The sequence below is a fragment of the Apteryx rowi genome, unplaced genomic scaffold (assembly GCF_003343035.1).
Source record: "Apteryx rowi isolate R43461 unplaced genomic scaffold, aptRow1 scaffold_73, whole genome shotgun sequence".
Taxonomy (NCBI): domain Eukaryota; kingdom Metazoa; phylum Chordata; class Aves; order Apterygiformes; family Apterygidae; genus Apteryx; species Apteryx rowi.
Genome location: NW_020451016.1, coordinates 1406024 through 1418304, shown reverse-complemented (window position 1 = coordinate 1418304; position 12281 = coordinate 1406024). Strand labels below are relative to the sequence as shown.

Here is a 12281-nt window from a genome sequence, read left to right as displayed (position 1 = left end):
TCTGGCTGATTCTTAAATGACTGTTGCAGTGTGAGTTTTGCAAATGAGAAACCCCTTTGGCTTGTCGCCATCATGTTTAAGTGCATTATGAAAGAGCAGACCTTAAGTTCTCAGACCTCCGAGTCTACAATGCGAGTGGGACTTTATACAGCACCAGGGTGAAGTGCTCCAACCAGCCCTCAACAATCACAGGCCTGATTCTGCTACGTTTGAATGTAGCAAGGAAACGCAGCCAAGGAAAGAGCTGACGTGTTACCGAACCACCCTTACCTCTCCATTAATGATGGCAGATTCCTGGCTTCTCTCTGATGCAGCATGAACAGCAGGTAGTGCCACAGGTTTGATAGCTATCAGCTGTACAGATCCAGAAGAGGTGTCGAAGGGATCAATGGCAGATTTGGCAATGTTATCAAAGAGAATGCCTCCTTCCTCTTCATCACTTACGGGCACTAAAGCACATCAAACTTATTCATTATAAAGACATAAATATTTTTACTGCATGTTCAAGATGAAATTCAACAAGCACATGCTTTAGATTAATAATTTGCTCAGTACACTCAAGCAGCAGACCCGGTAGACTTTTACACTGGAAAAATCCCTTAGATTACAGATAATATTAAATATTCAAAGGATTGTCTGGCACTCTCCAGAAGAACGTTGATTTCCAATCTGTGCTAGTAAGATGAGAAGGAGAAAAAGAATGACACACAAAAAGCAAGAAAATTACAATGAAAGGCAAAGTACATCTTTCCCTAGGTTTTGCATGGAAAAGATGTCATGTGCACACACATACATGGAAGTTTCCAGCAGTTGCATCTGATCTGATCTCCACAGCGCTTCTTTTTCATTTTTTTATATTGCAAGAGCTCGGGCTTTCTCAAAATTTGAAAATAAATCTACTGATTTTAGCAAAAGTTACTATTACTAAAAATGCCATCTGTTAAAATGAAAGCATTGCTGTTATGTATTAAAGCATGCTTAAGAAACTAATGGCTTCTAAGTTTATGTTATTTTTTGCTTTACAAAGCAATACCTCAAGTGACTGTAAAGTTACACTGTTAGACTTTGTTAAGAAAAGAGAAGGCTTTTGAAAGTCTTTAAAATTAAATAGCATGGTTAAGCATCTTTATTTTTAGATTTCTACATAAATGGAAATTTCAAATCCAATTGGGCTTTTTCTTCTCCAAATTTTGTTTTAAACCTGCACCACTTTGTCAGCTGTGGAATCTTAAACCTAACTTTATCCTCATTTTAGAAAAAAGAATGACTGAAAAGCATGAGCACAAATTCCACAAAGAGATTCTTGCAAACACTGTTCTATTAAACAGAAGAATGTTTGTTCCATCTCCTAAAGGACAGAAGCAGAGATCCTCTGCTAAAGAATGAAGTGGTCTGCTCTAAACTTATTTCCTCTGAAAATATACTCTCTTTTAATATTTAATCTTCATGCAAATTACAATGGACTTGTATAAACTCAGCAGTTTAGACCACTATGACTTTGGTAAGAAAATATTTGATAGTCGTAACATAAAATATGAACCCACTAAGCTTATCTTTCTGTCTATATTCACTGTAAACTGGAATTGACATTACTTGAGCTTTTGAGAAATACACACGTTAAATCATTCTGCAGTTAAATACTGTCCCTCTGGATTCATGGAACTGTCCAAATATGACAAACAGTTTTTAGTCTGTCTGGAATGCTCTGCTCTTACTGGGGTTGTTCAAACACTGAATTTTGTAGGCTTACAGTAATGAGCAGATGATCAGACGCCTGGCCCATTGAAATTATCAGCCAAACCCCCACTGACTGCCATGGAGTCAGGACTTCACACAAGCAAAATCAGATGAATGACAAGATACCTACATACCACCGATCACCCTTGAGCAGAAAAGCATTTACATTACAATGGTTATAAAGTGAGGCATGTATATTCTTCCCCCTAAGTATTTTGAACCAGTTTAATTCTTATGAAAGTTACCAGATGCAGTTTTGGAATATAGGTCTTTTCTGTAATTCAGACACAACTTAAACATCTTATAAAACTTGTACACTGAATCAGCACAATAAAGGCTACTGGAGTGCTAATTTCTTCTGTGCTGCCCTAAGAAGGTGCCTCATTTGTGACAGGATTACCTCCAAGAAAKAAAAAGATTATGTCATAATTGTATTTTGTATAGACAAGATGGTCTTGCCTGATGATCACAACTTGGATGAGCTTGTGCAGTAACTAAGCAGCAGCCCAAGTACCAAGAAGTTGTGGAACCATGTCTCCTTGACCACCTGTCTCAGTGTTTGCCTGAACTGGGCATGCTTGAAAACCCCTGGAGGGAGGGCTAGGCATCAAACTGCTGAACAAGATTCTTTTCAACCATCCACTACGTGTCCTACTTCAAGCAGAAAGAGCAAAAGAAGTACAGCTGTCCTTCCATCCCAAAATGTTTCAGAAGAACTGTGTGCGTGCTGAGGCCTCAGACTTGCAGTGCTCTCCAGGCACCCACAAAGAGCAGGACTAGCTACAGATGCGTGGGTTGTCTTCTCTGAGCTCACTGCAGGATCAGAAACCGGGAGTGCTGCTTAGTTACACAGAATTCCTCTGGTTGTCAGACTCGATAAATAAAAAGAAAAATTAAAGAGAAGCAGTAATCACAGAGGACAGCTACTTTTGCTCTGGTTAACTAACACAGAAGAGCACACTCACTATCAGCCCATTTTTGTGAGCACATCTCTTGTATCTACTGTAGTGCTATTTACATGGATATAACAGCCAAGTAGGACTAGAAATTGAAAGTTTATTCCACCTTAGGTCAGCATTTGTTCATTAAATGGCACCTACAATATAAACGTAGTTTTTTCCATTGCCCTTTTCTCACTGATGAATGATAAAGGGAGACTGTGATCTGTAGTTATTGGCACACTGCTACAGTTTAGATCGGCAGTGAACCATATGCAAGTACTGCGGGAATTTTAATATTTGCTCCTACCTGTCTCTTTCCTAGAGAAGTCACAAAAAGTGTTTACAACATGCTGGAATTCTCCTCACCACTAAACCTCCAAAATTAACAACCCAACCAAAGGGAGTTCACAGAGAACTAGGAGCCCCTGAGCATTGTTTCTGCTGTATATTCCTGCCACGCAAGTCAGTAAATCCATCTGAATGTCTCAGCTGGGCAAGTGATTGTGAATCACAGGAAACTTTAGAAAACTGTCCAGGCATTCTTTATAGATACTCCCAATGAACACATCTGCTTGTTATAATTAACAACAGATATTTAAAGCAATGCTTTCAATTTCAGTTTTGCAAGAGATGAATTCCAACATTTTTATGCCTTCATTGTTCCTCCGCTCTTGTTTGCACTGTGTGCATACACACATAAGCAAGACTTAAAATTTCAGTGGGGGAAAAGGGCAAAATTCACCAACTTAACAGTAATTTTCTTTCTCTGTAACATCTTGTGTTAGATATCCCATGCTGCATGATCCACTGAGATTGAACTACTTCTCCTAATCTTCCTGTGACTGGGGTATATGCAGATATCTCCAAGCCAATCATTTACTCAGATTGTCAACTGTAAGGAAGATCAGTATGGCACTGGGTTTTGGAGACCAGGACCAGCACTGAAGGTTTACCTCCACATCATTACAGCTATTAGTATACAAGATAAGATAGACTAAAGCTGCTTAAGGCATACTACAATCTCCAATATCTGTGTGGACCTACACTATTTTTGTAACATAATGCCAGCAGGTGGTGCTAACTACTCATGTCACCAGTTCTCCAGCCAACAGAAAAGATGCTAAAAAACTGTAGTTCTGAACATTTAAGAAAAAAATGGCCATGTGGAATATTCTGCTTTTATGTATTTACTAATTCATACACAAAAATATAAACTATACTTTTGTCAGTCTAAGATCCCAACGTAAAGGACCCATAAGACTTCTCATCTTTTGTTTCTCCTTCCCTCCATCTTGTCTTTTCTCCCATCGTCCCCCSGCAAATTAGAGTATGTTGGAAAGGAGAAAAGAAAGATTGAAATACTTACCTGTAAAAAAGAGTAAGGAAATTAAAAACATCAAGAAAACAGCTCTTTTGCTATGCAAGTTCTTCTACTGTGCTTGTGAATATAGCAACTGAATATGGCCCCAGTCACACATTATGGACAACTCAGACGTGTGGTTGGTTCTCTCATTCTCCCTCCCGGGAGAGAGGCAAGTGCAGTGCTTGCTTTTGCTTTTGTAAGAGTGTGAAGGGGCCCAGAAGTGTTCACGGAAGCTCACAGAACAGATTATAACACCTGGCTGCCTCTTGCAAACCAAAAACAAGTGGGGAAAGCAGTGGAAAATGGCATTGGTTACATCTGACGAAACAAAAGGTTCACTGTCACTAGCAGGATGCTAACAGGGTCACAGCACTCTATATTCTACAAAGCCAGGGGAAGGAAGAGAAAAGGTTTGCGGGAAATGTTAGGCTATGTCACACAAGCTGAAATCTATGGGTAGAAGAGAATCAGTACATAAAACCCTCCAGGAGGCCCAAAGGGAATAGTAACTAGTGCCAATATAAGGGATTTCAGCTGAACAAGTGGGTTTTGTTAAATTATTTTACTTTTTTTTTTTTTGTATGGCTAGATGTCATGAAATACCCCTGGAAAAACCTGGGAGCTTACTAGGAGAGGATAAAGAGTTAGACCAGAGATCCCAAAACAGGCTGGCTAACACCCTTTTGGGGCAAATTAAGCAATGATACTTCATGATGAGGGAATGAAGGATGAAAAGAATAGACTGTCTATAGTCTATTTCCCATAGAAATGTAAAGGTTGCAAGATCAAGCACCCAGACTTTGAAAAAAAAACAAAAAAAAACTAGACTACTTTCACCAGCTTCATTTTGTGAGGAGCTGGTGAAAGTCAAGATTTTAATGGAGGCTACTAAAGCTCTTTGAGTACTCGCTGGTTCTGCCTTTTGCTTCTCCGTGAATGGTGTTAGGCCCTGATGAAACAGCAGAGGAGAGTGCTAATTTCCCATTGCTCTCTTCCACGCCTGCCTGCAAACCTTGCCTGGCAGCTGCCAGTGTCTCTGTTGGCTGCTTCACTCATTTCACAGTCCTCTAATATATGCATCTAGGTACTTTTAAGAAAAGATTTAAATTGTAAGTGTCCAAAGTAAATATAAGCACAACTAGTCAACTTGAAAAAGGAAACTTCCTATTAAAGCATAAATAGACACTTTGCAAAGAAAATCAAAAGGAAAAAATGCAATTACCTTATCAAAGATTATCAGTATTGCAATACAAACAGAGATTTTAGCTTTGTTTTCTTCAGAAATAAGGCTCAGCTAAAGAATTTTCCTGATCCTCCAAAACATAAGGTCTTCAGTCAAGTCTGTCAGTCTACAGTGGTTTCAAACTGTTCACTTTCAGGGCTGACATACTCCATTAGGAGTCCATTTTGATAAAAGCCATATAGAGTTTATCTATTGAGTTAACATCCAGTGCTATCATTTTTCTGTGTAACTAAATGTCAGCAAGGAATAGAATCTAAAATTGGCCAGTAACTATGGCAACTAATGAGCCATTCTAACTTGGAGTCCCCAAATCAAACATGTGACCATCAAGGGATTCATTCCAATTTTAAGATGCTGCTTTTCAGAGAAGAAAATATGCTGTTTCTTTTGCTGACATGCGTATTTGAGGTGTCAGCCTACAATCATGCTGGAGGGCTGGAGCAGATTCAGACAAACAGCTAAGAGAAAAACAGCATCTTTCTTAAACTGGAAGGATGAATGGCCAAAATATTTGACTGGCGTTAATCATCCAGGATAGAGATAAATCCCTGCAAAAAAATCCAAAATATCAGAGATGACAACAGTGTTTGAAATCATAGCACTGGGGAACAAGACATAAGCTCAATGATAAAACTTATGGGTACCTTGATTTTCACCTTTTAATTTCAACTTTTCAACTTCAGCTTTTAGGATCACATAACTCAGAAGAATCATTTTAGGGTACAGTCACGTTCCCATGATAAGGTTAAGTCAAAAATGCACCTTCACATACATAGAAGAATAAACGTAAGGCCAGCTCCAAAATTCTGGTAGGTGGGAAGCCCAATTTATTTCCCGTGACAGTGGCTCCCTTTTAAGAAGCTGTCCTAAAGAGGTTGTGCCAGGAAACTCTCTCAAACAGGTCTCACATGCTTACATGTCAATCACCATCTCTTTACCGGGGACAGTTATTATTTTGCTTCCTATTTGTTCCTGGAAACTACCAGGTGTCCCTTTGTAGGGCCATGGAAGTGGAGCGAAGGAAGCTCCTCTAGAAGTAGCTAAAGTCCCTCTCCACCAGAAGGAGGGTTCTGCAGAAAAGCTGTTTCATATACAGGTTCCTTCACAGCTTGAATAATCAGACAGTGACACACTATCTTTTTCACATTTTGTATATATGTTGTACTATTACTTTTTTAATAGGCAAATTCTGCTCTTCTGTTTCCGCCATAAAAGCTCAGGATCTGGATACTAGCAGGTAACAGGAACAAGTGACAAGAATCCATAGCATAAATGGGGTATATATTGCAGACATTTTCCTTATAGCACTAGAACTAGAAATCATTTAGCAACTTTGTTGCTCCTAAAAAGGAGCACCTTGGCCAAATCATTTTAAATAGCACCGCTATTCAGGCTTTCTGCAGAGAAAAAAGAGAAAAGGTCAAATAAATGAGTAAAGCCCAGATTAGAAGACAGGATGTTAGGTGTTAGTCAAATTTTCAGCAAGAAACTGGAAGTTATTACCAATTTTCTTTGAAGATTTAAAAACTGTATGTTAAACAAAGAAAAAATACCTTCACTAAAATATTGTGCCTGCGTGTGCAAACATTACCTCAAACTTCTTTTGAATATTGGCTTTCTTGGGTACGAAAACATAACATAGCATAAAAATACAACTTTCAACTCTTGAAACCATGTCTTTGTCTTCTAAGTGAGATATATTTGAAAATGTGGAAATAATAATTATGACCCTTAAAAATTAGAACAATGAAAGATTTTTACCCTGATTATGAAAGAAAAAGACCTCACTGAGAAAGATCAAACAGAAACTCACAGCTTTGTCTGAAGAAAACAGTAGAGATAACATAAACACATAACAAAAAGAAATGATCCACTTTTTTATGTGAATTTGTAAATGTGTGTAAGTCTCAGTGAAGCTTATTTAAAAACAGAACCTTGTAGTAAATCTGTGGAAAGAACAGAGGACATTTAAAAAACGCAGTATGATTCTGCTGTACAGAACAAAGGCTATCTACTGTACTATGTATTTGTCTCTACGTTGTACCAGATTCTTTTTTAAAGCAGCCAAGCCTTTGCCTGACACGTTAGTATTAGATACAATGATCACCAAGAGATGACAAGGAGCTATACCAAGCTTGCCATCAGAATGCACCACAGACCATATACAGGCGATTTACTGGAGAAAGGAGAAGAGACCTACACTAAGATTCTCTATTTATCTCAATCTTCCCTTCCAAACTACAATATTTTTAACAAAGAAGAATTAAAGACTTTTATTTATGACAGAATCTGATGAGGCCACATACAGCTTAATTCCCTTCAAACAGAAGTAATCTTCTAGTTCAACCAGAGTGTTTCCTATTCATAAGGAAAATCTGGCCATTGAAGCAAAGCTCTAACTCAGGAGAAATAAGCAGAGAGACAGACAACAGAAAAGCAAGGAAGAAAGGGAAGAAAATCGCTCTCTCATCAGATGTTCCTGATATATTCCAAGTCACAAGGTCACCATCATCAAAAAAGGATTTGTAAGCAATATTCAGTGCAACATCCTATGTGCAGTAGGAAGAGCTATCACTAAAAGTGTTAGTAATAAAAGGCATGAGAAGGAAGATAAGAGAGGAAAGTTAAATCTCTAGAAATCTCACACCTCTTCAAATCAATTTTTACTTAATTAATTCATTTTCATCAGATCTGGGCCAACTCAGCAACAGCAGTAATGCAAATGAATATCCTAGGGCTCTATACAGAAAAAACTGTAAACCCAGTCCACCTACTAAGCAGCATCATGTCTTCATTATTTTACTGCTAAAAAAAAATCAGTGAAAACTTGCAAAGGACCACACACAAAGAGTAAACATCATACTGTGAGGCAGAGGAATAGTTATAGCAGTAGAGGGGGAAAAAAAAACAGATATGAACAAGAAATGCCTGAAAGACTGTTAAAGACATAGGAAGATGGCTTCAACACAGCTAGTGCCTGTGTGGGTACTACCATAGGAGCAGCTGCAAGCAGCTTTCATCAGGAAATGCTTCTCACCATTTCTTTTTCTTCCTTCGTCTTTTGTCACTTTTTGATGTGCCATTACTTTCTGCGGGGAGCTTCGGCCTGAGCTGGGCTTTCCCGATTCGGTGGTGATGACGGAGCCATTCTGGCTAGGCGACCTGCTGCAAGTAACCATGGCAACAAGGGAGACTGTAAGTTCTTCTCTATAAACCTCATTTCAAGGTTATTTCATTTGCACCGTTTGCATCACTGAGTTTTCAAGTCTGATTTTGTACCAAAATGAGATAGAAAATAAACTGCACAACAGAAACACAGTAAAAGCAGGAACAGAGCGACAGTATGCAAATGTTACATTTCATTCGGTTCAGGGCTGATAGGCATCTTAGTGACATTGAAACCATTTGCTTCTCTTATACAACCCCCACAACAACAGCAGAAGCATTGCGAAGGGCAAAAAAACATTAATTCAGCATCACTTATACAGCTAAAATAAAGCAGACCTTTGTTTTTATAAATAGGGCTACACTAATTTCAAGTGTTCTCAATTATTTAGCTTGCATTTACACTCAACGATTTTGTCAGCCATAATGCAAAATTCACTCACTCACTTTGTATATACACACTTGCTGTGATAAGAAAATTCTCCTTTTTTTGTCTGCATATAACACAGTTTAGCCAGCGCCATTATTTACTGAAATGTCTAAGAAAATACTTGTTTTACTCAGCCATTGTCTATCGAGTTTGTTGCAGAGAAACCGATCCCTCCCCAAGGTGAGAAGGGAGGTCAGAGCAGAAACGCTGCAAATGCTCCGGCTCAATGAGGCATTCTCCTTAGGAAGGACAAGAGCTAGCAGCGTAACTAGGCTGCTTTGGGAGAAAGCTCTCAGCAGAAGTCCATTCCTATTTTGGAGGGGCAGCTTATTCTATCCCAGTGTACAAGCTGGGAAACGCAGGCCAAAGTAGAAAATGTTAGATTTGGTGCTACTCCACATCAAGACATGGTACCACATTGTTCCTAGACAGGAAACTGGCCACAACAGGACTGAAAAAAATCTACAGAATCTGTATAGTTATGTACGCACCTATCTGAAATTAATTATTCTGAAGTGTCACAGTCAATTAAAGGATAATGTAAAGAGGCTGCATCTGAGAAAAAAATATATTTAGTCACAACTATTTTCAGAAGTATTTGTTTACAGAGAGAAATCGAATCAAATTCTATTGCTGTCACAACTGGCTTTAAATCCAGAAAATGGTACTACAGCAAAACTGTTGTAAAAACCCTCCTGCAAATTATTGCCCACATTATACTGCCAGCCTGAAACATTTGAAGTATTTCCAGTTCAGACTGTCTTGTCTGAACATTTACTGTGGTCAGAACAGAGAGGGACAACTGAGGGAGAGCAATTCTTACGGACTCTCCTTTGAAGATAGCCTCTGTGTGTGTATAAATAAATACATATATATATACATATATATATATATATATATGATTTGACACAGGCTCTTTCAAACTACAGGGCCTTAGGAGAACTCAGCACAAAACCAACCTTTGCTCAGCTTGGTGATTTCCTGGGAAATTCTATTGAGAATTAATATTCTTGAAAAGTAGTACTTCTCTACAAACCCTTCTATGGCTGCTAATGAGTAATCCCAGGCCAGCATATAAATTCATCCACAGACAGACCAACACCTGAAGAAAAGCTGCCTCATTTGGGAACAGGGAAAAGAAACAAGTATGGATAGTTCACAGAATGATTTCTGCTGCCACCAATCTAAATACTCATCTTCTTAAAGTGACCATTACATCTATCAACTGTGAAGTTTCCTTCACGGATAATATCAGAGGAGATGTCCTGATCAGATACCAGCTATTTCATGGCAGTATGATTTAAATTGACCTTTTCAGGCTGCAAAATAGCCTGGATGAAATAGGAAATACAAAAAGGTCATGAAGTGTTTCGTCATCTTCCAAAACCATCACTTTCCATCCCCCAGCCACACCTCATGGGAATCCCAAAAGAACAAAATTCTGCTTGTTTGCACTCACTCAAATAGTCACTCTGAAGGAGAAACAGCTATTGGCTTAAAAAGGACCCATTTAGAAACCTTTTGCTTAGAAAGGCACCGCAGAAGCTTCACGGGTTCAACACATTTTATAATGAGAATAACTTTCCTGTGAACTCCTGAATCAAGTTTGTTAATCAAAATTTGTTTAAGAATGTGCAGATTAAGTACAGGGGAATTTATGAACTCATCCAGAGAACCAAGTGAAGTGCTTAATCATTTTTGTTAGAGGATTAATAGGCTGATTTACATTTTTTATGTGTATTTACACATGGCTTTAGAGAGGCTTCAAAACATTTTAAAGAACAGCTCCCTCAAAGAGCTACCCTGTAGTAGCACAGCACCAGCACCTACAGCTGGTATAACAGTAATCTTCCATTGGAAGACTTTGAAAGGGACAAATAGTTTAGCCTATACGGACTATATAACCTAACCCTCGTGCTTGAGGGCATGAGTGATCCTGCAGTGATGCAGGCTGTCAGCAGAGCTATGTCAATATACACTGGCTGAAGTCCTGTCTTTCAGCTCATCTGAGAAATGATCTGTGTTCATGCTTGACATCCAATGTTTAGTTCAGACTCATCTCTTGCACAACAGCAGCATGCATATGAGAGCCACTTCCCCTTTATCTCCTTTACACATATACAATCTTCAAAGACTTCATTATATTTTATCCTATATTTTTCAGCAATCTTACACATCCAGTGCAGATCAACATTATGCCAAGAATATCTGTGGAGGAACCATCTGCCACATACACAGCCTGGGTGCCAAACGCTGTAGTTTTTTCATAAGCAACCAGCAACATGCACCCCATTCCATCCCTCTGGTGAAATGCCTCATTCCATACCTTTTCCTTGTTTCATTGGATTTGGCAGTTTTAATGGTGCTCCCATCCTGAGTGATTTCTCTCTCCTGGGAGGAAGAAGCATCTCTAACTGGAAGTGGAAGCACGACAGTTTCTTGAGTTACAGGTAAAACCTCATCTTCAGCTCCCTGCTGACCTAAATGTTGCTTGGCATAGTCAAAGCCTTGTACTGGCTGCAAAAAAGTGGGAGAAAAAAATTTCCAACATGCATCATATGTTAATACAGAATTTCCATTACTACCTCTTAACTTCTTTAATTATATAAGCTATAGAAAAAAAGCTGTAGACTGTAATAAGAGTACTCAGCAACAAAGCAATGCTGAGATCTCCATTCTACATATTTTAAACATGACTAATTAGTATAAAATTGATCTTGGCTAACCTTTCTTCCTTGCCTTAAAACATCCAGAAATTCCTTTCACAGACAATGGAATATTGAACATAAAGAAAGATTAATGAGTGAGAAAGATAAGGCCATACAGAAAATGGAAATCTTTCTCCATGAAAAAAATCTTTTGCTTCCAAAGAGGGCGGGATTAATTTATTCCAAATCAAGACAAAGTAAAAAAGGCAAACCAGAAGTTTCATGGGAAGAATTCCCCAGAAAAGGGTCACTTTTAGAAGAGTGAAATTACATTACTCCTGCTTAGTCAGTTCCTCTCTGGGAAGGTTCCTATCAATTTCCCATGTTTCTCTCGGGAAGTGGCATTAGGCAGAGCCCTGCAGCCAGGCTGGTGGAGGCTAGGCACTCAGCACCTCCTGCGCCAACCCCAGCTGTTTTTCCCCAGCTGCCTCTGTAGGGAAAAAGCAGAACTAACAAATGCTTTTTAGGCACCGCAGCCACCAAATGGTGGATTCTCCTTATGGAAAAATTAAATCTTTTAAGCAAAACTTAACTTTCCAAACTGCATTTTCTGTCAAAAAAAAAAAAAAAAAACCACTCAGAGAAATTCCTGACCACCTCTGGAAAAAACATGTAACATAAAAATGTAGAGGAGTTCTGGCTTCACTAAATCCAATTCATTTACAAAAATCTAGAAGGGTGCTCTTCCTGAAGC

General features: G+C 38.7%; 1 protein-coding gene across 1 annotated transcript in view; it reads right to left on the bottom strand.

Moving 5' to 3' along the window:
• The window catches only part of KIAA1549L (KIAA1549 like), a 68617-nt gene that overhangs the window by 30694 nt on the left and 25642 nt on the right, over window positions 1–12281 (bottom strand). The window contains exons 11-13 of the mRNA XM_026087753.1: window positions 11206–11396; window positions 8322–8449; window positions 271–449 (exon numbers count right to left, since the gene is read on the bottom strand). Of these exons, the coding sequence (XP_025943538.1) occupies window positions 271–449; window positions 8322–8449; window positions 11206–11396 (498 nt within the window). The remainder of the gene's footprint in view (window positions 1–270; window positions 450–8321; window positions 8450–11205; window positions 11397–12281) is intronic.